The sequence below is a fragment of the Octodon degus genome, unplaced genomic scaffold (genome assembly GCF_000260255.1).
Source record: "Octodon degus isolate 3935 unplaced genomic scaffold, OctDeg1.0 scaffold00032, whole genome shotgun sequence".
In the NCBI taxonomy this organism is placed as follows: Eukaryota; Metazoa; Chordata; class Mammalia; order Rodentia; family Octodontidae; genus Octodon; species Octodon degus.
Window position 1 is genome coordinate 5,725,760 of NW_004524608.1, and position 26,679 is coordinate 5,752,438.

At 48.4% G+C, this 26,679-nt stretch overlaps 1 protein-coding gene across 1 annotated transcript in view; it reads right to left on the bottom strand.

Annotated features, from left to right (window-relative positions):
* The window catches only part of Wdr91 (WD repeat domain 91), a 30,589-nt gene extending 4,359 nt beyond the window's left edge, over window positions 1–26,230 (bottom strand). The window contains exons 1-12 of the mRNA XM_004629850.2: window positions 26,054–26,230; window positions 24,449–24,628; window positions 23,526–23,733; window positions 21,992–22,074; window positions 20,782–20,912; window positions 19,502–19,667; window positions 8,989–9,147; window positions 7,582–7,775; window positions 5,782–5,932; window positions 4,042–4,136; window positions 3,785–3,953; window positions 242–350 (exon numbers count right to left, since the gene is read on the bottom strand). Coding sequence (XP_004629907.1) covers window positions 242–350; window positions 3,785–3,953; window positions 4,042–4,136; window positions 5,782–5,932; window positions 7,582–7,775; window positions 8,989–9,147; window positions 19,502–19,667; window positions 20,782–20,912; window positions 21,992–22,074; window positions 23,526–23,733; window positions 24,449–24,628; window positions 26,054–26,176 — 1,768 coding nt within the window. The 5' untranslated portion in view covers window positions 26,177–26,230. The remainder of the gene's footprint in view (window positions 1–241; window positions 351–3,784; window positions 3,954–4,041; window positions 4,137–5,781; window positions 5,933–7,581; window positions 7,776–8,988; window positions 9,148–19,501; window positions 19,668–20,781; window positions 20,913–21,991; window positions 22,075–23,525; window positions 23,734–24,448; window positions 24,629–26,053) is intronic.
* Window positions 26,231–26,679: the final 449 nt, after the last annotated feature.

Here is a 26,679-nt window from a genome sequence, read left to right on the forward strand (position 1 = left end):
AGAAAGTGAGCCACCTGCCGGAAGTGAGCAAATGGCCTTGCTCTCCTGTGTCTTCCTGCTTCCCACTCAGTGACAAGGACTCAGATGAACAGCCTAGGGTGGAAAGATTGCTGGGCTCACCCCACTCCCGTGTCAGTTATGCTGGGGGCTCTGAAACCTCAGGTCAGAGTGAGGCTCAGCACCTGCATGTGGAACTGGGGTCCTGCAATGCTGGGCAGTCCAAGGAGGGCTGGGGTCCTACCGAACAGCCGGATGACGCCGTCCGCTGCCCCCGTGACCAGCAGGTTACCATTGTGATTGAAGGCTGTGCAGTTGATAGCAATGGGCTCCGGGTCCACAGAGAACTGGAGCTGTTAAAGCCGAACCCAGGAAAGCTTAGCTACTCCCTCCTCCACACCTTCCCCAAGTGCACTCCAAGCTGTTCTACTGAGAAGTCACAGCACTTCCTGAACCACCTTACCTAACAGGTGGCTCGGGCAGAGGACCAGCCAAGCAAAGGTCCCCAGTTGGGGATGTGGCTCCTCCCCCATCAAGCCCCCTCTCCTCTAGAAACACTCAGAACTAAAGGTGTTAAGAAAACCACCTCATGGAACAGGCTATTAACTAACCTAATGATGAATAAAGAACATCATTTCAAGCACTATAGACTCCCAGGAGCCCTAGATTATTCTCTTAAGATTCAAAGTGCAAGATGAATGTGAAGCAATACTATTTAAACACACATAGTCAATGCTAATAAGTTACCAAATGCAAGAATCCTCTAAGGCTAAAACCAAGGGGAAAGCAAGACTTCTGAGGACTATAGACCCCCAAAGCCAGCCTTCACTATGAGGCCCTTGCCAAATGCACTGGACCCTGTCCTCACTCTGATGGCTGCTATGCCTGGTGTCTAGACGTCCCCAAAGCCCCATGTGCCTTGCAGAGGTGGCTGGATCCTGGGTGTGTGAATACAAGCTGAGGGTGAGATCCTGGAATCAAGAGCGTGTGGTACTGGATTAGTCCACTGACGGGCTTATCAACACTTCTGGGTGTGGATAGTGGGGAGTCCCAGTCAGGTGCTGGTGGCACCACCCAAAAGGCAAGTAGCTTCCGGCTTCCTGTGAGCAGGAGGCTCACTGCTTCCTGTCTGTCAAACCATCCTGCCTCCGAGCCAGCCAACTAGAGACTGAAACCTCCACTAACTGTGAGCTGAAATAAACCTTCCCTGCTTTAACATGTGGGAGTTGGGTACTGTGTCTCAACAGCGAAAGTCATTAAGACATACCCATGAAGCTCACAAGCCCACAGCCCCGAGTAAGGCTTGTCCAAGGTCAAGTCATACATCTCCACACATGGCCAGGACTCCAAAAAGCTATATCCTCAGGGCAACAGTGAACTAGAAATAAACCTACTTTACAGACAGGGACGAAAAGCAAACACCTCTGCAAACCCATACCCACAAACTGCCTTTGATGTGGGTTTAGAGCCCCAATTCTCAATCCCTATGTAGCCTGAGGAGCCTCAAATGGTATTTTGAAGTTCTCAGGCGCCTGGAACAAGAGTATGCAGGTATGCTCTCCTCCAGAGCAACACCCCTCCACCCCAGCCCCCAAATGCTCAAAAGCAGGAAGCTCCCAGATATGTGAGCCTGCAATCAAAACTGACAGGAAGCTGGGGAGATGGCTCAGTGGAATAAGCACTTCCCTGGCAAGCGCAAGGGCCTGAGTTCAATCTCGGGTTCCGGGGGAAAAAACTGACAAGACCCAGGACAGTAAGGCAGGAATGAGTGTCCATCACAGAGCAGCGAGCAGAACCAGACCCACAGAGACTCCAGGTACTGGAGTTACCAGGCAGAACAGAATGATGTATGCCACAAAACAAAAAGAGGAACTGCAAATATGGGGGAAAAGGAAGAGTATATGAGGGCGCAGGCACGTGAAAATGAGAAATGCTGCAGGAACTGAAATGAATAGCCTCACCAGTCAAACCAAGCTGAGGAAGCAATCGGCACAAATACGGCAAAGTGAAACGAAAAAGGGGAACGCAACAGTTAAAATATCATCTGACTAGAGTTCCAGAGGACAAGAGATTACCACAGAGCTGTAACACTGGGAAAAAAGAGGACTAACTGGACAAAGACAAATCCTCTGCTTTAGAAAACTCAACAAATCCTGAGTAGGAGTTTCAAAAAAAAAAAAAAGATAAAACTTGAAAAAGCCAGAAAGTCCTCACCACACACAGATCCAATGAGAAAAGCAGATGGAGAGAGAGGACAGCCCAGGCTGCTCTACTGCACGAGGACGTGTCAGTTTCAGCAAAGTCAGCTGAAGCTGAGATTGAGCCGTGTAAGTCTGGAAAAATACGTATACTATGATTCCTCTCATACGAATTGAGGAGACAGGAAGGCAAAAGCTGTGTGTTTGGGAACATACGTTTATGTGATAAACTCCTTTCTAAAATGTGAGGCCACAGCTCTCCCTGGAAGAGGAACAGAGTCAGGCTGGGAAGGACGCACAAGAACACAAAAAGGACTGGCGAAATGGTCTACGCTTAGGCCAGGCACTTGACGCCAGGCACAGCGGGCGGCCCGGGCCTGCAGCGCCAGACACTCGGAGACCTCAAGGTGCTGGAGGATCCGAGGGTCAGCCTAACCTGGGCAGTACAGCAAAAGCGTGTCTCAAAAGAAAAAATAAAGATGTGGATGTGCTCAGTAGCACATCCAAAACCGATCTATCAGTTTTGCAAAAATAAACCAGGCATTCATTGAACTGCTGTTCTACTCACTGTGCCATATACTTATAATTTCAATTTGTTATGCATTCAAATTAAATTACAATCCTGAAAAGTACAAGTAAACTGAAGCTTACAAATTATGCTAAAAGACGTAGAGAAAAACACCAAAATATCAATACTACAGAGAGACCAAATTAAAGTGGTGGAGAAGCAAGGGGCAGAGGCCCCCAGGGCTCCTGCAGACGCCCTGCGAAGGGGCGCCAGGCCACGTCCCGCAGGTGATGAGCAGCAGTCAGACCGGAAGCCATTTCAGTGGCAGCAGTAGGAGCGTTTGTTCGCAGGGCCCTCACACGAGCAGAAGAGAGGCACAGGTCTGGGAAGACACGGGGGTCTGAGTGGGCGCGTGTGCCAAGTGAGGAAAACCAGGAGGGTGGGGCGGATGTGGCCGGAGCAAAGGTCAAGATGGGCCTCACTGGCCCCAGAGCCTAGGAGACTTCCCAGTGCCACCCAGCTAGTGAGCCTGAGACCCCAGGCAGCGGGGGGAAGATGCAAATTGTGTACGTGGAACGCAGCGCAGCTGTGAGGCAGGGCCACCAGCAGGAACAGGGAGCAGTGCACTCCACATGAAGAGCACAGCGCTTCTGAAGAGTTTTAACAAGAAACACCACTGCCTTCTCGACAGGTGTGCGCAAGGGCATTTCTCACTCTAGGAATACAGTAACAGGGACAGCACCTGCTGCTATTTGGGGCAAACCAGCCAGGAGGGTCAGCAGTCACTGCGTGTGAATAAGCACCCATTCTCACTGCTGCTGGCCACTGCTGGAACTCAGGCACTTCTAAAGTACCAGGGTCAGAAGGCGTCTGCTCCTAGGAAATGAGCTGCGTGGGGCTCTAGGAGGTGCTGGGTGACTCTGAGGCCATAGCCCAGCGCTGCCACCTTCAGCTGCTCACCATCTGAACTGAGTGCATTACTTTCAACACTTGGTTGGAATTTTCTCATAAATCAAAAAGCCAAAGAGACCAAAGCAGAAACAGAGCAACAGCCACAGCGAGCCCCGGGCAGGGCTTGTACCTGTTGCTTCATGGTTTTTGTGTCCCACAGCAGCAGCTTGCCGGGAACCTGGTTCATGCCCTTGCTGCCGATGTCTGGGGCCAAGGAGTCCGCCTGCGAGGTGAGACTCGGGGCTGCGGCTGAGCAAACGAAAGAGGCCCCATTGGGGCTGCACGCCAGAGACAGGATTCTGCAACACACATGGGCCGTGGTCAGACAGTCGCCCGCGAGCACCCAGAGAGGAGGAGCTCGACTGTGACAGGCAGGCTTCAGCTCACCTGGGCATGTCGTCGTGGATACCGATCTCACAGAGATTCTTCTTGGCTTCTGTGTCATAGAGCCGCACCGTGCCCACGCCACTGCCTAACAAGAGCTGGAATGAGAAGCCACAGGCTGCAGTCAGGGAGGACTTCCGGGGTGGGCCAGGCCTTTCCCTCTGATGTGCCAGGCTGGGTTGCCTGCAGGGGCAGCCCCTCCTGCACCAAGCTAGGCAGATGGAATATCTGAGCACAACAAACCATGCTTAAAACTTAAGAGCAGGGCTGGGCCTGGAGGATCACTGTGAGTTTGAGGTCAGCCCGGGCTGCGTAGTGAGTTCAAGGCCAACCAGTACCCACTCTCTCGCTGGCTCTCTCAAGCCTGATTCCTAAATCCTTCTCTGGCTTCCTGTTTTGCCCCAGGATCTCTCCCTCTAGCACACACTCCTCCCATGCCCCTGCCTTCGACATGTTGTGATGCTGCCAACAGAGCCCTCACCAGAGCCAGACAGATGCTGCCACCATACTCTTGAACTTCCAAAATGGTGGACTAAACAAACCTCTTTTCTTTATAAAGTTCTAGGCCTCAGACACTTCATTATAGCAACAGAGAACAGAATGATGCAGCATCTAAAGAATGGGAGAGATGCGCTACCTCAGAAACACATGAAAACATGCTGGCTGGTTACACGAGACCCTCCACTCTTCCTCTTCTCTTCTCACTGTGAATACCAGCTGTTCTTGTCCAAATTCCTGCTCACTACTGTGTAGGCCCTGGCTGATCATGAGACCTGGGTCACTAAGCATTTGCCTTTTTAGGGAGCACTTCTGGCTCTGGCTCTGTTAAGACCTCCACAAAATCATAAAAATATTGTCCTTGCCTCCAGAACTTGTGATTTATACAATGAAAAGCTTCAAAGATGATAATAAATGTCACGAGAAGCAGCCCAGCCTGAAGGTATCTTTTCCTCAGAAATATCAACTAGGTCAGGCATGGTGGCACATGCCTGCAATCCCTGCAATTGGGAAGCTAGGGAAGGAGGATTGCTGTGAGTTTTAGGCCAGCCTGAACTACACAACAAAACCCTGTCTCAAAAAGACAAAAAAATAAAGAAATATTAGCTAAGTGCTGACCTCAGCATCCACTTGGCACATGGACCCCGGTCCAAGGAAGGCCCTGGGATGCTAGTCCCATGAGGATAAATCCTACAGTTGTCAAAAATTATAGTGAGCCAGTGTTTGCTTCTTGGGCTACAGAGTAGAATCCCTGATAAATGGAATAGAAGAAAAAGCAAGAAATCAATTTTGCCTCCTTAACCATACAAATCCTATCTCAAGTATTAAAGTCTAGGGAAGAGAAGAACACTGCTATCCCTGGGAGCCACCACACCCGTGAAATCACAGGCTGAATTATCCCTTGTCCCCAGTGTAAGCTGCAACCACTGGGGCACAGATGGGGGGGTGGGTCTAAGGAGCAGGAGGGAGCACACTGACAAAGTGCTAAGCAATAATGGGACACACAGGAGAGGACAGGAAGCCAGGCAGGCCCTCGGGGCAGAAGGTCCCCTCGTTTTACTTCTTGTTAATACAGTAACCTCACCACCACTGCAAACAGGAGCCTGTTCGGCCCATCTGGGATATGTGGTTCCTGAATCCCAGTGATGACGAAGCAGGTGGGGGTGTTCGCCTCAGCTCAGCTCAGCCTGTGAAGAGCCCCAGAGACCCCAGAGCAAGCACCTACGCAGACGAAGCGTCACTCACCAGCCTGTCCCGCTTGGTAGCCCATTCCAGCGAGAGCAGTGGTGACTTGGAAATAGAGGATGCTTTGGTCTGCATGATGGGATTGAAGGACCACACTTTGATGACCCCATCTACATCGAGGCTGGCGACTCTCCTCCCTGAGCAATCCACTCTGCACGAGAGAGGGACGTGTGGGCGCCCAGCCTCACCCCCTTCAGTTAATGTTTTTTTAACTAATAAAAAAAAATTGTATTTACTTAGAAGCATTCAGAACATCAACAAAACAGCTGCAATTTTTTTTTTTTTGCAATTATAGAGTGGTATTCAGTTAACAGAACAACAATTATTTCGTATAAGCTGCATCAGAGACAACTGAAGATGAAAAACTACCGTCCTAATTTGTGCTGTGCCCCAAAAGAACCTGCTTTAAATTTCTATCCCAATTTACAACCCCCATACTGTACCAGGGAAGGTTAGTGGCTACTGAAAATACCACCAGGACAGGGCTATAAAAGAGACATTCGCTAGTGTGTTAACTAAACAAAACAAAAAAAAAAGACACTGTACAGTTTAAAAACAAATCTTACACAGACTTACATTTCTTTTTTTTCCTTCAAAAGGAGTGAATTGTATACAGGGGGTTAAATGCTTTATAGACAAGAAAATAAAACTGCGCTAGAACCAACTTATTCATCATCATCCTCTTCTTCATCCTCCTCATCCTCTTCATCCTCTTCCCCCTCTTCATCCTCATCTTCCTCATCCTCCTCCTCTTCCTTTCTTTTCTTGCTTTTTTCAGCCTTCACGACTCCCTTTTTGCTGCATCAGGTTTTCCTTTAGCCCGGTAGGCAGCGATGTCCTTTTCATACTTCTCCTTCCGCTTAGCAGCCTTCTTCTCATATGGCTGCTTGTCATCTGCTGCAGTATGATTCCACATTTCTCCAAGTTTCTTTGTGACATCACCAATGGAGAAGCCAGGATGTTCTCCTTTGATTTTGGGGTGATACCCAGAACAGAACAGTAAGAAGGCTGAAGGAGGCCTCCTGGGCACTTTGAGATCCTTGAACTTCTTTTTTGTTTCTCCTTTAGGAGGAATCTAAGTTTTCATTTCTCTTTCATAACTAGCCCTGTCTGCCTTTGCCACATCTTCAAAATTTTCCTTTCTCTTTAGAAGACACGGTCTTCCACCTCTCTGAGCACTTCTTAGAAAACTCTGAGAAGTTAACGGAAGCATCTGGGTGCTCCTTCTTGTGCTCCTCTTGGCAAGTTTGCACAAAGAATGCATAGGATGACATCTTGCCTCTCGGCTTCTTAGGATCTCCTTTGCCCATGTTTACTTGTTCTCCTCAGCGAGGTACAGAGCCGCCCAGTGCCCATCTGGCTCTCACTTGCCCCGGCGCTGTCTCTACGGAGCTCAGTGTACTGCTCCAGCTAATGCTGAGACAACCACTTGTCCGACTTGCCAACTGTCCTCAGCAATAATCCCAAAAGGCTTACACTCAAAGGATGACTACAAGCTGAAAGTTTTCATTCACGCAAACACTCATGAAGCACCATGCCTTGGCCCACAAAGCAATTTAACACTGAATACTAGAGGTTAAAACAGAGGGTGACTCGTTCCCACAACTCAGTGAAACACTGGGAAGGCCAGAGGCTGACCACTGCACAGCAGCCCATGCAAGCCACCAGACAGCTGGGGCCAGCCCTCCCCTGACCTGGGCGACTGTGGTCTTCCTGAGACTACCCACGTCCACCAGCCCCACCCTCCTGCCCACACATTCACATGCACGTCTCCCTGCTGTCCACCCCGGCCTGGCCCACCTGCAGTGCATGATGGACGAGTGGTGCTCCCCGTACTCCTCCTGCCCCAGCACAATGAAGGGCTGCTCTGCGCGGCCTCCGGCTCCCTCAGGCCCGGCTGTGGGCACCCAAGTGAGTGGCTCCACTGGCTCCGTATGGAGATCCTGGGAGGGCTCAGCTTCTGGGACACTGACTTCCGGCTTCTTTTCTGCACACTGTGGTCAGCAAAGCAGCGACAGGTCAGCTGGGAAGGGTCCCGGCACACAGGGGGAGAGTGAAGATACCTGGCGGCCATAGAGTTCAGAGCACAGCTTGGGCTGAGGCCCCCACTCTGCTCACCCCGGAGTACCCGCTGCCTGCAGACTCTGCTTCCACCACCCTGGCAGGACACGCCCTGGCTGCGACACAGGACTGGTCCAAGGGAGTGGACATGTTTAGGGAGAGTCTTTCAAGCACCAGTGCTGGGCTCAATGGTTTACAGATTTCCTCAATGTATCTTCCAAATCCATGAAACATGCTTTTATTTGCACCATTTACAGCTGTAGAAATTCCAGAAAGCAAGAGCTGGACATCCTGCTGCAGGTCACAGGGTGGCAGAGGACAGTGCTCGAGGCAGAGACAGGTTCATAGTGTTCCCCTGGTCCTTGAAGCACACCCCACAATGACTAGCACCTCTTTCGGGGAAGTGGGGACCGTGCCTGAGGAGCTGAGGCAAACGATCACGTGCAGGCAGAAGCCCAAGGTGCCAACTCCACAGCTACACTGTGTTCAAGACAAACCCCAGGCTCAGGAACACTGGCCCCTCTGTCCCGGTGTTTCTCACGTGGCCCTCAGGGTGGCCGCTACGTAGATTAGCTCAAAAGCAAAATGAGCTGAGATATGAGCATTTGAAATCTGTTCCTACCACACTAGAACAGCTCATTGCCAAAAATGCCACTAAAATAGGCAAGAAGCCCCCAAAGGAGGCAAGAGGCCAAGAAGGTGAGCCAGCACATCTGCTGACTTCTGTCTGCCGTCTGGGAATAGGCAGAACTGGAAGCAGCTTATCCTGCCAGGAGGTGCAGACCTGACCTACGTTCCCAGAACTCTAGGCCAGGTGCGGCCACAGGTGTCCGGGCCACAGCTCTCAGCACAGGTACCCGCAGAACAGGTAAAAGGGTCCCACAGGCAGGGACCAAGTCACAGGGAGTAGACCCAGTCTCAAAGCCTGTGGAGTGCAGCACGCACGGCCAGCCTGGGAGGGACCCGCAGGCCAGGCCCAGCAGCCCACTGCAGCCCCTCAGAGCCTTCCCACAGTCTGGTGTTCTCGGGCCCTGCCCAAGGAAATGCTGCCAGGGAAAATACTACACCCCAAACCAAAGTGCAAGAGTGAGGAAGACCACACCTGCACAGCAACGGGACTCGGGGGAGCTACGGAACACCCCATACCTGGGAGGAGGTAGTGGAGAAGAGCTCCTTCCGCTCCTTGCCATGGTCCTGCAGACGCCGCTGCCGCTGCTGAGCCCAGCTCAATTCCCCAGGGCCGGGCCCGCCCAGGAGGCTCTTCCCATCCTTGGTCCCAGCTGTCAAGTCCTTTCCCTTGGTGGTCTAGGGAAAAGAAATGGGCTGTGAATTCTGCTCCTGGATGTCCAGGCAGTGACGATGACCAGGAGGGGAGCAAATGCAGGGAACGGTTTCTCCCCAGCACTCCTGGTGGCCCGGGAGGAAGCTCAAGGGCAGGCAGAACTCCTATCAGGCTGAGCTCCCTCCTGCCCGTGCACACCCTCAGCCTTCTCTCTGTCATACCTGCACACAGGCAGAGAGCCTTCTTTACCTAATGGGAGGAATCCGGAAGGGTGAGAAGCCTGGCACTTACTAGGCAATGACCAAGGCAGGCCAGGCCCTGCCTCTGACATAAACATTTACACATAACTGTATGTTCGGGCAATATAAAAAACACAAGTGTAGCATGAATCCCCGTGGGAAAGGAAAGGGAACAGAATGCATCTCTCTCCGTGTGCCAGCTATGGGACTACCGCTAAGGTTAGCAAAAGCAAAGTGCTTGAAAATGACTGAAGACAACCAGAAATTTTTCACAGGCCTTGTTGGAAACCCAAGAATTTTTAAATAAGATGAATGGGACAGGAAAGAACCTGGATTTTCTGGCTCCTTTTTTTTTTTTTTTTTTTTTTGGTGGAACCAGGGATCGAACTCAGGCCCTTTCACTTGCCAGGAAGCGCTTATTCTACTGAGCCATCTCCCCAGCCCCTATCTGGCTCCTTTTCATACCAAGAGCAGTAAGGTCCACCAAGCCTATAGCAACAGAGAATGAATCCCAAAGTGTTCACCCCACCCCAAGACTTAGAGCAGCAAGCAGTCAAGAAGCCTGAAGACAGAGGTGTAGGGCGGCCGAGGTTCCGCACGCACTGTCCTGGGATGGCATCCACCGTGCCAATCGCACACACAAACCCACCCATTTCTCCCCTGTCCCTGACCCAGAGGAGACCGAGTGCAGCCTGAAGAGTTCTAAAATGTATCTCCAGAAGCTCTTCTCTGTTGGCAGGGTCTACACAGTGTACGGGAACTCTACAGTTAGTGATACGCAGTGCTGGGAAGATTGGTTTCCTGGGTGGATGGCAGTTGTCAAAGTGACAATGTCACAAAATCCTAGAGCAACTGTCATGCAGGCTTCAAAGATTTATCAACCTGCCAAAGTTACCTGTAAGCAAAATGTTATGGAAAATGGAAAACAACCCATGTAACATTGTAAGGAGAGCCTGCGAAGGGTATGGATGAGAGTGAAGGGAACGGCAGAGGAGACTCGGGGAACTAAGTAATTCTCAGGGTACAAAACAGGAGAACTTGGAAAGTACGAGGACAACTTGATAGAACTGAGTCTCAGAAGCCCTATGTTCAGTGCACTAAGAATAGACGCACGTCCTCAAACTTTAATGTGTCTCAGAACCACTGTAACTAAGGTAACTTCTTTGCACATCTAAATGGAAATCCAGCTTCTAAGGAAAAAAGTAATCATTTCTAAGGAAAATACGATCCGCCAGTAGTGACAGAAAACTTATTAGACTATGTGAAATCTACATAAAGAAAATTATAAAATATCCCAAAGAGACATAAAGCAGCTCCAACCTTTCTTTAAAAATTCCTTAGAGACTGGGTCTCAGTAAACTGTCCAGCCTAAACTCTAACTCACAATATTTCTCAGCCTCCTGAGTGGCTGGGATTGGAGACACACATCACTATGCCTGGTGCCTAACATCTTTGATACATGACAAACTTAAAAATCAAGGGGGGAAGGAGGGGAGAACAACGTTTATAATGAGAAATTGGAAGATCCTAACAGAACTTGTACAAAATGCACACGAATAGACTTTAAATAAGTGAAAAGATGCACTACTTAATTGTAATAAGAGAAATACATATTAAAACTGCACTCAATGGGCCAGCCAAATAGCTCAGGGCTGGCCAAATAGCTCAGCAGATTAAAGCACCTGCAAGCAGGCGCAGGGGCCGGGGATTCAAACCCCATGCCTGCTGTGCTGGCCCCACCTCTGGGATGCGCTGAGACAGCAATTGAGACTGGGTGTGGTGGCGCCTGTAATCCCTGCTCTTGGGAGGCTGTAAACAGGTGAATCACTATGAGTCCGACGTAGTAGTAAGACCCTGACCACTTTGTAGACCCTTCCCTAAAATTTAAAAAAAAAAAAAAACCCTGCACTCAAATACTGCTTCTTACCCATCCTATTGGCAGAAGTTCTAGAACTGGATGGATTGTGCTGCTGAGGTTGCAGGGAACCAGGAATTCTCATAAATTCCTGATGGGAAGGTAGGACGGTAAAACACAACTGAATGGAGGGGATGGGGGTTTTCTAGATTATTCCTGCAACTGTTTTATGAAGTTGAAACTGTAAAACCAAAAAAAAAAAAAAAAAATCCATAACAACTGTGGTTAAGAAATTCCATGGGGATAGACAGCTAGAGAAGAGTGGGGGTGTCCATCATCCTGCGTAGCCACTGAACGGCGACACCTGCACACTTGAGAAGCTCACCTCTTAATCCCAAACACTGACCCTGCCTCATACATCCTTATGTCCCTCACACTAGCACCCTGTCTGACGGGACGTTCATTAAGTGGTTGACTAAACACACAAGGGGAGGGACAGATGGATAAAGGATGAAATACATACAGAAGAAATGAATCACTAGAAGGAGAATCCCAACATGCACCACACTTACTCTATTACAAATTGGATCAAGCACACACACCAATAATCCCAGCAGCTTGGGAGGCCAAGGCAAAAGGAGGACATGGTTGAGTCTAGAGTGGGCAACTCAGACTCTAAACCAAAAAAAAAAAAAAATTTAAAGAAATGAGTGCTAAGTTTAACTTTTGTGTTTTTTACAAAAGGTTGGGATGTAGCTCAGTGCAGAGCCCCTGGAATCAGTCCTCAGTACCGTGAAAGAAGAGAGGGAGGACCGGTGAGATAGCTCAGCCATCTAAAGTTCCTTCTTAGGCAAGCTTAGGCATGCACACAGGGACCATGGTTTGGTCTGCAGCACCACATGAGGCGCCAGCCCCACCCCCAGTAGAGAGAGAGACAGAGAGACAGAGAGAGAAAGAGAAAGGAAGAAGAAAATTAGGTATCCTTTGTCTCTTAGCCAAGATTCTTAGAACCAGAATTGTTGGATTTGGGGATTTTTCTTCTATCCTGAGGGAACCAAAGATATCCTGGGTGTCTCTGGAGGGGCAACTGTCTTCATTTTGGCTGAACCTGGCTCTATTTCCGTGTACTAACGTGTGCCCAGCTGGCTAGGACTGTTCCTTCAGTTGGCTTTAAGCAATACAAATTGTCCAGCTGAAGTGCTGATGTAGTCTTTGAAGTGAAGACTAAGATGACAGTGCCCCCCACACCCCCAGCTCCCTAATAAAATATGTGGAAGCCACCTGAGGCAGGATGGAGAGCCTTGCTCCAGGCTGGTAGCTGGGATGGAGCCTGAGATTAAATGCTGTGACTTCCCAGGGTATTAAAGATTACACAGTGGACCTACAGCACTGACCCCAAAACATTAGATACTCCCCAAACTGTGTTATGCAGATCACTCTTTCCACACATCCTTTTCTCCGCGTATCAGAGGTAGGTGATTTCTGGCCTCCTACCTAGCCCAGCTCACAGCACTCAAGTATTTGCCTTTTTTAAAATTTTTATTTCAGGGAAGGGTGTACAGGGTGTTCAGGGTCTCACTACTAGATCAGACTCGTAGCGATCCGCCTGTTTACAGCCTCCCAAAAGCTGGCATTACAGGCGCGCGCCACCACGCCCAGTCTCAATTGCCATCTCAGCACATCCCAGGGGTGGAGCTCGCACGGCAGGCCCTGGGATAGAACCCCCGGACCCTGCGCCTGCTTGCAGGCACTTCAATCTGCTCAGCTATTTGGCTGGTCCTCAAGTGCCTTCCGACATTGTCATAGTCACTTATCCTCAAGCCGCTCCCCTTCTTCATGAATGAATAAAACACAGGTTTGGCCCTCAGTCCAGGCTTTCATTCTGGGTGGACATCATCACAGCTGGACGTAGGACCCCTTGGCTCCCCATAACGGCAAATATGCCTCAGTGTCTTTATTCTCACCTTGGGTTGTACTAGAAGTGGTAGACTGAAATTAGCTCACTAGAATTCCAATACCTTTTCCATGGAATTACAAATATAAATTTCTTGGGCCAACAGGTGGGCCAGCAAGCGCTCTCTATAATGGGAGTCAGACCAAACTCTAAATTTAAAACTCATTTATATACACAGCTGGAAGGTAACTTTATGCCATACTTTTAGAAATTCTGTTTCATACTGTGGAATTTTTCACTTGAGGTATCATGTCGGTACTCACAGTTTCAGATTCTGGAGCACTTTAGATTTCAGATGTTTAGATTAGACCTGCTCCATCTGCATACGCACACATCTGATGAGTATTTTGCTGACAATTTCATTTAGCACTGGGCTTTTGTGGATTTATAAAAAAGCTGGTTGGCTGTGGTCACGTGACTGAAGGTATTTGGGGGGAAGCGATCCCTTTAAGATGCACAAAGAAAAGGGAATCTGGCATAATCACACCAATGTCAAAACTTTTACAAACAAGTCTTAGAATACCCAGAGAAAAGAAAAGATTTTGGGGCTTGCTGTTTTGTTTTTTGAGGTACTGGGGACTAAACCTAGGAACACTCAGCTACGTTCCCAGCCCTCCCCCTTTTCTACTTGGAGACAGGGTTTCCCTCAGTTGCTAAATTGCCCAGGCTGGGCTCAAACTTGTGACCCTGCTGTCTCAGCCTCCTAGAGTATTGGGATTATAGGTATAGGCACCGACTGAAAAGAAGAGATTTTTAAAAGGAATTAGAATGAAGAATAATAGATTCTGATGCATGAAATACTGGCCATTTTCTGCTCCAAGAAGAAAGAAGAAAACATTTAAATGAATGAGTGATAAGTTCAACTCATACAGAGTAATGTAAACCTATAAGAAAGTTCTAGTCAAGCTAAAGCATAGGAGCAGGCACCCTGATGACAAGAATCTCAAAACAATGATAGGACTCTGTGTGGAGTCAGAAGAGCAAGAAAGGAAGGGCTCTTCATCAGTGAGACTCCACCGTGCTGACCGAGCATTCTACTTCTGGGACTTCTTCTGCTCCCTTGGAGACCAACAGAAGAGAGACATACGCCGGCCTATTCATAAAGAAAGCAAACCCAGTAAGCCTCTGTCGATCACCCACAGCACACCTTAATGCCAAATATTAGAACCACATGTCCTGGAAAGGCAAGAGTCATGGAGAGCTAACTGTCCGCCATAAGAGATGATTTCGGGAGCTGGAGAGAGGAGACCTGTTTGTTGGAATGCTGTCAGGGCAAGGCTGGGGAGGCGGGCTCCCGCCATGCACCATGCCTTCAGAGGATGCCCTGAGCCCCATGAGAACAACCACATCCCAGTCTAGGAGCTGCCATGCCCACATGGTTTGCCTGCTCCATGAACATCCTCTCAGGACAACATGGGGATCTACCTCAGCGACCAACAGCAGGAAACGTAACAGAGGCAGACGTGCATTTTGAGGCCCTCTCCTTTCCTCACTCCCTACATGTGATAAAGGCTGTTCTTTTCCTTTCCAATACCCTATGAGATCACATGGAGAGGCTTCTAATTCTCTAGATAGATCAAAAGCCACCTGCAACACTTCCCCAGCTACAGCAAAAAACCAACCCAAAGCAGTGCAGAGGTAGTGCTTCTCCTATGAATCAGGATGGTAAGGAAGTTGCTCAGTACATTATCAGGCTGGGCTGGACAGCTCATATTTTTCACAATGAAAATACAAATGGATTTTGTTATGAGGCGAGATGGGGAGGTGAGAGCACATCTCATTTATGTAGTTCAAATTCATGGTGACCTTCTTGGCTCAGCCCGCCAAGGGTAAGGCTACAGGTGTGCACCACCATGGCTGGCTACAAATGGGTAACAAACACCAGGACAATAAATTAAGAATTGCTCTTACAACACCAGGACAGTTTATACCTGGTGAGCCACACACCCAAGTGGGACCTCTTACATCCTGCTTCAGGAGCAGAGAGCTTTTCCACTGTGACGGAGGCGGTCTCTGCAGAAGGGTGCGCAACAATGAAAGAAAATCATGAATTGAAAGCTGAGGAACACAGCTGTCCACAGTCACTTTAATGGGGAGGTTAAGGTAAGTTTGTGTACAGGTACAACTTAAACGCACACAACTTAAACATGTACTGTGACGTAGCCCATAGAGTTTCGTTTTTTTTTTTTGGTTTTTTTTTTTTTTTTTTTTTTTTTTTTTTTTTTGCGGAACCAAGGATTGAACTCAGGCCCTTGCGCTTGCCAGGGAAGTGCATATTCCACTGAGCCATCTCCCTGGCCTGCCCATAGAGTTTTTTAAGGGCAAACTGTACAAAAAATCTTACCTACTGGCATCATTTAACTTAATACCTCAGTGGCTCAAGTTACATTCATCACAATCTTCCTGACTCCTATGGTTCAGGAGATACTGTAACCTAATTTATCATGTGGGGGGCTTGTGGGTTAGCTCAGTTCTCTAAACAACTCCTGGGGCAAACCCAGACAGGTGCAGCAGTCTGTGGTTCAATCCCCAGCTCCCCTTGCCGTACTGGACCTGCCCTTAAGGCAGCCTGAACCAGCCAAAAAAAAAAATCTTTATCATGTGACCTTCTCCCTCTGGAGACTGACATAAGTTGACACTCATTCGTTTTTGGTGGCCTGGGTAGATCGGGAGCAATTTCAGAGCCTCACCAGGCTTGCCAGGCAGCCCTCCAACTGGGACAGGAAGTAAGTTCCAGTAATCTGATCTCAACACAAAACTCAACACCAGAGGCAAAACAAAGCTACCCAAATGGCACGGTTCAAGTACAGACCTGCAGACAGAAAGACTGGGCAGGGGCAACCTTTTCCCCAGGCCACCCAGCTCCATGAGAACAGCCCTAGGACGCCTCTCGTAACCCAATAACACAATAGCTGGGGAGTAATCTCGTAACAAGGGAAGCGCAGCAGTTTGTGGATGCTTTATTTTCTTTACATTACAGCCAATTAAAAGTTATCTGTGTAATAAGGTAATTCCCACCTGCTGTCCCATAGCTCACCGGCTGTGAGAGGCACAGACATATAGCTGGGGGCAGGACAGGAGTGAAGGGCAGAACAGTCTCTCCTGAGTCCTCCCAGTCCTCTGTGTCCACCACTGTGGGAGATCCCAGAAGAGCTTGGGAAGTAGGGTTTTGCAGCTACTTCCTTTTTTTATTTGCCTAAAGATTCACACTGAAAACATGGAGTATGCATGTTGCCACCTAATGCCATGGACACTTAACAGTGATAGCTTCAGGGAACCAGCGCAAGCAGGCAAAATGCTGATGTGAGTGAAATGCACAATGTTCTATGTAAATAATATTTAAGATAGAAAGGTCCAATCATTTATGTATTGCTAGTTTAATAATAAAATATGGGGGTTTTGTATGTTTATTATTTTTTAATACCAAAAAGAAAGAAAGAAAGAAAGAAAGAAAGAAAGAAAGAAAGAAAGAAAGAAAGAAAGAAAGAAAGAAGAGCTCTGGTGTAAAAATGGAACAACAACAACAAAAAAGATCCAATGCCTAATATACACTGACAAAGCAATACAGCTTATTTAGAAGCTGGTCTCATGTCATACTGAGTTAGCTCAAAGGCACACAATATCAGAATGACAATAAGTGATCCTGTCACACATTTGGCAATAGTGAGAAGAAGTCCAAAACTGTACACTCAACTTCGGGCATGAGATATAATATACGGGTTGAAATGTTAGACTGTGCCCCCAGAGGAGGGGCCCCAGGATGGTGACAGAAGTACGCTGTAGAGAGGGATGAGTGGAGAGCTTCGCAAGGAAAGATGGGAAGGGTTCTTTCCGGCAAGACGCCTTATCCCATGTCGCTCCAGGGGGACAAGCTGAGACTGCTGAGTAAATGTTACAAAGAGGTTTCTGCTAATGGCTTTTTAAGCAGCGTATTTTCCACTGGAACAAGCAAGTTATTCCACATCACAGGAGGCAACCAACCGGAGAAAGAAAGTAAGCTGAAGGAACTTTTAAAGCCTCCCTTCAACTCTGAACTTCTGTCATTTCCTGAACCTCAAATTTATTAGTTATTACTAAAGTTTAAACATCAGTGCTTAATCTAAACAATGCACCATCAATAAAAAAATAAAAATCAAGTGATTTGACCAACGGGTTTGTCAGACTGCAGACATCTGTGGTCTCCATGCAGAAACTCAGATTGTGCTCTATTAACCTACCACACAGCGACCCAACCTTCTTTGACTATATTTTGGGGCAAAATAAGAAATACTTTGTCACAAATTATCATTTTACCCTCATCGTTTGGCTGTAAACTGCACAAAAACTTCACAGGCCATTTCAATCTCACCATGTATTTTTATAAAAGAGAAATAATACCATGTGACACGCAGTTCCTGAAACAGAAAGAGCGTTACCACAGGCTGAACCTCAAAGAAGCTGTGCCTGTGTCGACCTCCATCTTAATTAGTGAAACTGGACTCCACAGTATAAAGAAGCTTAGTTCAAAGGGCTCAACACTCTTAGCTCTACCTACCAAAACAAAGTGCTGCTTAGGAGAAAGGTCCAGAATACAAACAGTAAGACTTCGTTGGCAATATTCCAAACAGCTGCAATTCTACTTTTAAAGATTTAAAAAACACAAAAACACTTACCGCTGGGTCTGGCAACTCATGTCTGTAATCCCAGCACTCCAGAGGCTGAGGCAGGGGCACTGACCAACATCAGTGAAGGCCAGTCTGAACTACGTAGTGAGACTCTATCTCAAAAAAACACCCCTCTGGGGCCACAGAGGTAGCTCAGCAGTCTAAAGTGCCTGCTTAGGCAAGCGTGTGGGTACCACGGTTCAATCTCTGGCACCACATGCCACACCAGACCCGCCCCCAGGGTGGACTAAGCCAGCCACAGGGGGAAAAAAAAAAAAAAAAAAAAAAACCACCAATAACACCCCTCCAAAAAACAGAAGTTTGTGGAAATAACTGCAATTTATTTTCAGCTGCTTTTACCCTCAGGGAGCCTGAGGTGACAGTCAAGCCCACAGGTGGGACTTGAAGTCTAAAGAACTCACTCAGAAATCCAAGTCAGCCAGGACCTTCAGGAACACAAAGCCTACGAAACTGACACAGTGCTTAGCCTCTGCCAGCCACTGCAGACACCAAAGGCTCTTCTTCCCCTGACACAACTACTGCCCCACTGGGGAGTCAACGCTATCATTAGCCCAGGCAAACTGGGGTAAGTTCAGCAATCTGAGTACTGATGACTCACACAGAGCCAGAGCTGAAGGTAAATCACGTCGCCTGACTCCACAGTCCATGCTCTGCCTTATCCAGTGTCCTGCGCAGGGTCTCCAACCCAGCCACCCTAAATCAGCAGCTGCCCCAAACTGCTACACCACCTGCAACTCCAGCCACGGGTGGTAGAGAAGGAAGGAACTGTGACCACTGGCTTTATCAGTGCTCGGCAAAAGTACACTCACTGTAAGAGCAGAGCCCCTACCCATGCAAAGAAGTCTAACTCTGAATGTATTATACTTTCCCTCTGGCAGGCAGGCAGGCATCCTGAAAGCAATGAGTTCTGACAAGTTCTGTTAAAAAAAAAACAAAAAAACACTCAGTGAATTCTTGGCTCATTTGCACATAAGCTAACATCAAAGAACGTCTCTTGCAATATGGTAGAAAAGTGGAAAATAGAGAAAATGCTTTGCAAAATCAGCAAATACCAGCCTGTTGGTAAAATACAGGCAGTTAGAGGTAACTCTCAATTTACTCTTTAGCCAAACACTAGTTTAACAGAAATTAAATCAAAATTTCAGCCCTGCCTCAACTCATACTTGAGCCACCCAGACAGTCACAAACCCTGAGTTCAGAGGAGATTATGGGAAAAGGGGAAGGGCCCATCAAAGCCTACTTCCGGTCACTGACTACCCACCCAATCATTGGTACAGGCAGGATCAAACGACAGCAGCCATGGGGCCTACGAGAGCAGGCTGGGGGCCAGCACACCCCTTCTCTGCCCGCTGTCACGACACAATGCCCCGCAGTGACCTCCAGAGGTGAGCATGGAAGTGGGTATACCAGGTGGATCGTCCTCCTTGTTCTCCCACTTTCTCCAACCTTAGTCTTACCTCTATTCTCATCCTACAGAGCTACTATTAGTCTGTGAGGGGAAAGGCAGGGAATGAGGAAGAAAGGAAAAGAGAAGGGAATTTAGGGTTTCACAGCACATCTGACAACTTGGTTCCAAAGGAAGTCACACGAGCTACACTGGATAGACAGCTGGCGGTCTGAGGCACAAGCTTCTTGACAACACTTAGAGGCGCGGCCGGTGCTTACCTGAGTGCTGAAGGGCTCTTTCTTGGAGGAGCTCTGAGCTGGAGGGGGGCCTTGGGCAGGTGACAACCTCGAGGGGCTCTTCTTACTCTGAGGCAGCAGTGAGGACAGGAAGCCTACTCGTGGTGACTGGGAGAGGGAGGCAGTCCTCTGGCTGCACACCATGGCACTGGGCAGGGGACACAAGACAGGGTCACAGCACTGGAGGGGATGAAAAGAGTCTGAGAACACAGAGCTCCTGAGCTACGAAGGGTCATAAGGGACCCCTTACATTCTGCAGCCTGGGCTGGAAGGGCTTTACACTTCGCACCATTTCATGTACAAAGGGGACCAGCAGCTTATCTAGCCCAACAGCTCTCAGAACCATGCTGTATGACAGCCTATGGCAACGCGGGCTACTGAGGACCTGAAGTGGGGTCAGTCCCAGTCGAGATGTGCTGGGAATGTAAAACACACCAGAATTCCAAGGCTCAGCTCGACAGAGGTGTAGAATATGTTGAAATACTTTGGATACACTGAGTTCAATAAATATGTGATTAAATCTTCATTTTACTTTTTTAACAAGGCTACTAAAAAAATAAAAAATAAAATAAAACTTTAAATGACCGTCACTGGCGGGTACATTTTATTTTCATTGGCTAGGGCTGGCTGACGAACTAGAGCCACTTCATATGGTACAACACTTGGCTATGCCTGGTTTGCACCCTGCCTCACCCCGTGTCACCTGACTTGCCACCGGCTCTTCAACTGCTGGTTCTCCAACTGCTACTATTGGTATTGCTATCCTTTGGGCTTCCCTGTTAACTGTATTTGGGGGGGGTTTGTTTGTTTTGCTTTGTTTCCCGGTGCTGAGGGTCCAGGGCCCCTCAAACGCTAGGCAAGCACTCGACTGCTGAGCTCCAACCCAGCCTTACTTGGCTGTTTCTTAAAATCAAATACCTCCCTCTACTTTCTGCCTACTCCTTTAAACACTCCAGGCAATCCTTCCACGCTAAAACACCCCTTCCAATACACGAAACCTTCCCGTGGTGGCTGGGTTGTACCGATCCAGCCATGCAAGGTCCTGGCAGAACAGGTCAAGAACAACGAGCATGACCACGGTGGCCACAGGGACCTCACTCAAACCTGAAGTAAGATGAGGCAGGCCACGGGCTCTTGGGCAATACTCCTCAAAAGGCACAAAGGCCACAGGCAAGACAAGGTCAGAGGGACATTCAGGAGACAGAGGACAGAGGAGGGGAGGGAGCCATCTTCCCACAGCTGGGCCCTCTCAGACAACTCACAGCTCAGAATCCCCCAGGCGGTCCATGCTGGAGACATAAGCAGGCAATTTGTGCTGGACCGAGGCCTCTTCCTCTTCAGGCTGCTGTTCTTCTTTCTTCAGCCGATGAATTTCGGCTTGCAAGGCAAAAAGCTGCATAGTGCAGGGCTGAGTTAGCCAATGATCTGACCCAACCCGCTGCCGAACAAGACTTCTAGCCACCACGTCCGAACCCATTTCCCCTCGGCACCAAGGTGTCCTTCGCATTTCTGTTCATTGTGTCTCAGAGAAAAAAACAAAGAGTGCCTTCCGGCCCCGGTTACAGTGAGGTAAGAAAGCCACTTCTTATCACTTGACATGCTTCTTCCTAAATTTACTGAGAAAAAGAGCTCCGCTCAATCCTACTGTGCTCTTTGGAATCTATAAAATCAGGCTTTGGAACTCATATGAAAAAAACAATTTAAATGAATTACACAGCATTCCAACCTTCTGCCTCAAGAAAACTAAACATACACAAAGCCCCCCAAATCCAAGTATTTTAAACCTCAAAATCAATACAGCTTTAAGCTTCTTTTACTTAGTAATATCACCGATAGAGATCTTCATTTCAGGACAAGGAAATCAAGGCTAAATGATTTTTCCTCAGGCAAAACGTAAAGGCAAACATGGGTTGGAAAAGAGAAATATGTAGCTTAGTAGGAACAACTAAATTATACTTGGATTGCGTACTCTGTGTATGCGGTTATATATGGAAAAAGACCAGTAAGACAAAATGATACACAAAAACAGGTGGATAGAATGCCAGTGTGAGTATACATAGTCATTGTCTTAACAAGTTGATTCAAATCACTAAGTTGCTTAGGTTTAAAATATGAGTCTCCCCTCTGGTTATCAGAGGCTGATATAGTCCTAAACCCTCAATGCTGACTATGACTCGCTTTCATCCCCAGTTTAGGGGCTGGAGAGATAGCTCAGAGGTCTAAGTACTTGCCTGGCAAGTGCAAGAACCTGAGTGTGATCCCCAGGACCACACGCCGTGCTGGCCCCGGAATCTCAGTGCTAGGTAGGCTGAGACAGGAGGATCACTATGAGTCTGAACTGGTAGTGAGACCCTATATCCAATTTTAAAAAAAAGTTCAGCTCTATATGCGATCAGATTTTGAGTGCTATGCGACCTAACATCACAACACAGAGCAGAAGTTCTCCCAGAAGCAAGCCTCTGCAGCACAAACCTTCTGGCGCAGAACCTCATTTTCTTCTTGAACCTGGTTGGTTCTCTGGCACTCTGCGTCGAAGTTCAGGATCACAGGAACTGGTGCACAAAGTTAAAGAATAAGCCTGCTTGGGCACATCTGAAAGCTCCCGACAGAGTAGCCAAGTACTTACACGTAAGAAACAGGAAACAGAGGACAAGCTCTGTGGGCTTGTCACAGCTTTATACACTGGTCTCTCTCCAGCTTTAGGACCTTATTTTCTTTAGACTCAGAGACACATAAAAATCTCTGTGGAGAGGATACAAATCTAAACCTGGCATCTTCCCCAAAGCCCCAGCAGTAGTCAGTGGACATCACAGCCAGTCTAAGCTTTAGCAAGGCCACGGCAGACACTCAGTGGAAAGCAACCCCAAAAGCGGGATCAGTACTAGGTTTTGCCTTCCCAACAATGAACATCTTCCCAGCCAAGTTTTAGACTGAGAAGAGATGGCTTTGTGCAGATTACATGGCCACATGCCACCTCAGGAACACCTACATTCTAGCTGAGGGTGCTGGCCTTTTGCTTTTCCCAATCATTCACACAGCTTCAGTCAGAAGGAGAGCAGAGTCGACAGGGCCTCAGACTCCAAATGTGCATGCCTTAGTTTGACTGGCAGTATCTTAGCCGCAAAGATCTGGAGCGACCATTTCAAGTGCCCTAGAGGTCCACATGCCATGTGGCAGCCATCATACCAGCTTTTTGACAGCTTACAGGAAAAAGGGACAAGGTAAGTAACAAGAAAGCCTGGCAAGAGCAGAATTCCAACTCAGTCACAACACATAAAGAAAGGGCAAAGCCAGGAACTTTCCAGAAAGCAGTCTCACAGAGGTCAAACTGGCAGCTGATGGGTGGGGCTATCAAGGCTCAAATTTATCAGTGCCTCACCAGGCAGCCCCATTCCAAGCAGACTGCCTTGTCTTCTGCTGCCATTTCCAGCCTGGACAGCACAATGACGCAAGAAAGCATCTCAAGATCTCAGGCCTTCTGAGACAAAATGGTATACTTGCTACGACATGAGTCACACAATTCTCATTCACTCTTCTATCTCTGCACAATGTGCATGTGTACACACACACACCCCACGATCTTAAAGCTGCTCTGTTTTCTGGCAAGTTGAGGAACAATGAGGTCACTGTCAAGAAAGAATAACCCAAACACTCAGGCAGGAAGTTCCAATCCCAGAAGTCTTCTCATCTGCTCCTAAACCCCAACAAAAGCAAGTGATATCCCCTGGGGACTTGTGACCCTCACAGAAAGGATGCTCTCAAGCGGCTGGTTTCACCAACAAGCAGCTGCCTCCCCACCCTGCAGCCGCTATAGTCCTGCCTGTGTGCATTGGCTATTTTTTCACGTAATACATCACCAGAATTAAGATTTATGACTCTGTAGCTTCTGGGCAAAATAATCACAATTTCTCCAGCCCCCTCACATGACACAGAAATGGCCGCACTGAAATCAGTAATTCTGAGCAGTTACTAGTCATGTTGTCTTCAATATGCCTGCGAAGGATATGCATGCACTGAAACAGGACACTCAGGAAGTTGTGCAGGGACACGATGAAGGTGTCGGCCCACTGTCGAGAAAAGTAGGTAGCAAAGGTGGGGTTGGTGTCTGGGGATGGCAGGAAGGGCAGGACAAACCAATCCTTCCACTCGGCCTGGTTCTGGAGCTCTGTGGCCTGCTTTGCAAAGAACTCCTGCGCCTTGTCATTTCTGTTTGTCTGCCAAGACACAAAGAAGGCAGCAAGGAGGAAGAAGAAACAGAAGTCCAGAGGTGAGATGCATCGTCATAGCACACAGCCTTGATGTCACCTGCCAGGTAAGTGACAAAGCAGGCTCTAGAAATTCCACAGTACAAAAGAAACCATCAACCTTTCTCAAGGACCTTGTGATTTCAAGCTTTAGTGGGTTTAAATTTAAGCAGTTTAAGGTCTAATGATAAAATGCCACCCTGAAAACTGACCCCTAGTTGATGTTTAATAACCTAAGTGACTGATTCACCCAAGTCACCTACTGTCTTTATTACTCAATCTTTATATCCCTCAAAATGCCACCTATGCCTTTATGTTTAAAACAAGAGTAGAGGGGCTGGGGAGATAGCTTAGTTGAATAAGCGCTTGCCTGGCAAGCGCAAGGGCCGGAGTTCAATCCCCAGCTCCGCAAATAAATAAATAAATTAATTAATTAAATTAAATTAAATTAAATTAAATTAAACAAGAGCTGAAATGGGAATGGAAAAAGTTAAGTCAGATGATCTGCAAATGATGAAAAGGAAACAAAATGTAACAAGACAGTCAAGAATAATTTGCACTGTGCCTGTTCTACCCATTCCCATGGTAAGATACAAAAACATCCCAAGAGACTAGAAGAAACATCTATTTCTGGGTCAAAGAGTTCTCCCTACCAGGAAAACAAAACTCCTGCAGGGACAAGCACCTGGATTGTGTAGACAAGATAAAAGCGAAACAGGCTGGTTTTCAGCTTGTTGATTGTGGGTCTATATATATCCTCCAAGCGACTGAAGAGTCTACGCTCCAGGTAGCTCCAGTAATCCCGAAGGGCAGCCAAGTCATACACCTGCATTAGCTGCTGCAGCTGGTCCACAATCTTGTCCACCTGGCAAGAAAAAGCATCACTGGAGAAGGTGAAGGACAGAAGGACATCCTTCCCTTTATTCCAAAGAACACAGCTTTGTCCTCTTACTACAGCATCTGGGTGTTAAAAACTTGTAAACTGGCAACATACCAATTTTTCAAACACATTTATGTAACAGCTTTTAAATTTTTTTCAAAGCACTTGCCTGGCAAGTGCATGGTCCTGAGTTCAATCCCCCGTACAAAACAAAAATAAATTTTAAAAAAATTAGTGTTTTTCAGGTACTAAATATGTCTGGCAAACACTGACTTTTAAGTGTATATAAGACCCTAACCCAGGAAGCAAGAAATCTGGATTTAGATGTTGGATTAAACTGACCAACTTGACAAAATCATGTCAATTGTGGTCACACTGGCCTCTTAGAGCAAGAGATCATGACACATCTTCTTGGTCTCTCCTCTGCCCAGCCCCACAATTCTACAATTCCAAGGAACACCAGGAGATACAAAGACTGTCCCCTGCAAGACACCAAAGTTCCCCCTTTGGCCAGCGTCAGCCAAAGTAATACCCTCCTTGTGATGAGAAATCTCACCACAGGATACAATCTGGAAAAAGTTCTGGATACCAACGTCAATTCAATTCCATTTTAAAGGTAGATAAGTACCTGGGGAGACAGCTCAGTAGAATAAGCACTTGCCTGGCAAGCTCAGGGTCCTGAGTTCAATCTCCAGTACCGTAAATAAATAAATAAATAAATGTAGATGAGGAAACCTGGAGCCTGGGCAGGTGAAACTAACTTCTGCAAAGCAAAACCCTAGGCTCCTAACTCCCCTCCAGGGCTCCTGTACCTAAGTGGAGTCCCTCCATGCATCTGCCACCAGCTATTTAATTCCACACATACAAGTGACTCGCTCAGAAATTCCAAGAACTTCGCAATGGAAAATCGTATCAGTGCAAGGGGAAGTTTGTGTTTTAAAAAGTGTAATGAAGTCTTCCTTTACTGCAGAAGCAAAAATATGAGCGAGTCCCTGACAAAAGACTATTTTAACCAAACACCAGACACTCAAACCGAGACCACCTTTAGGGGTTGCAGACTTCCGGGTTACCACTGCCCGCAGAGCCAACCTTTGACATGTGGCTTGCACAAATCATCTGTCCATCCTTGGCTCCTAAACCTGGCTGCCCGCTAGCCACGCCCAGCATCTGCTGGACGTGGGATGGAGAAGGGAGTCTGGACCTGGACAGGGCGAATGGTCCCCAGCGCTCCAGCCTCTCTGGGCAACTCCAGGCAGTCACGTCCAAGCCGCCCCGTGGCTCCTCGCAGTCAAGTGCAGGCCGAGGCGCGGTGACAGCGCTGCCCAGACCCTGAGGCAGCGCCGGGAGGGGGAGGGGACGGGAAGGGGCCCGCCCCCAGACGTCTCAGCCCGCGCCCGCAGGATCCCTCACCCGGAACCCCTTCTCCCTGTCCGCCTTGATCTCGGCGTCCAGCTGCCGCAGCGTGTGCGTGAAGCCGCGGAAGAGCAGGTACTCGCGAACTAGCTCGTCTGTGCGCTCCACAGCCTCCGCCATCGCTGCGCCTGCGGCTTGAGCGGCAAGGCGGCCGGGGATGGAGGGGCGGGGCCTGGGCGAGTAGGGGCGGAGCCTGACGCAGGCGCAGGGAGACGTCACGCCCACAGCCAGCCTACCCGTCAGCACGCCTCGGGCGCCGTGCGCCTGTGGCCCCGCCTCCCATCTGAGGTCCCGCCCCTCACTTCACCTAGGGGCCGCCCAGCGCCCTTGACGTCATCCCCCACCCCACCCCCACCCCTCCAAAGGGGTTCGCGGTCTCTCGATGTCTGCTGCGTTGCTGTAGCTGGCGGCAGCTTCCTCCCCTGAGTAACTCAGACGGTTAGGGGAAGCCGCAGTGTCAGGAGGCGGGGGATGCCCTGATTATTGGCATCATCACGTCGTGGGCCGCTTTGCCTCTGTCTTTTACAAAAGCGGGAAACTGGTGTCCTCGCTGACAAAGTGAAATCACCGGCCAGCTGCATCATCAGAAAGCTTCAACTCCTCAAAAATCCCGTATTCGTTAG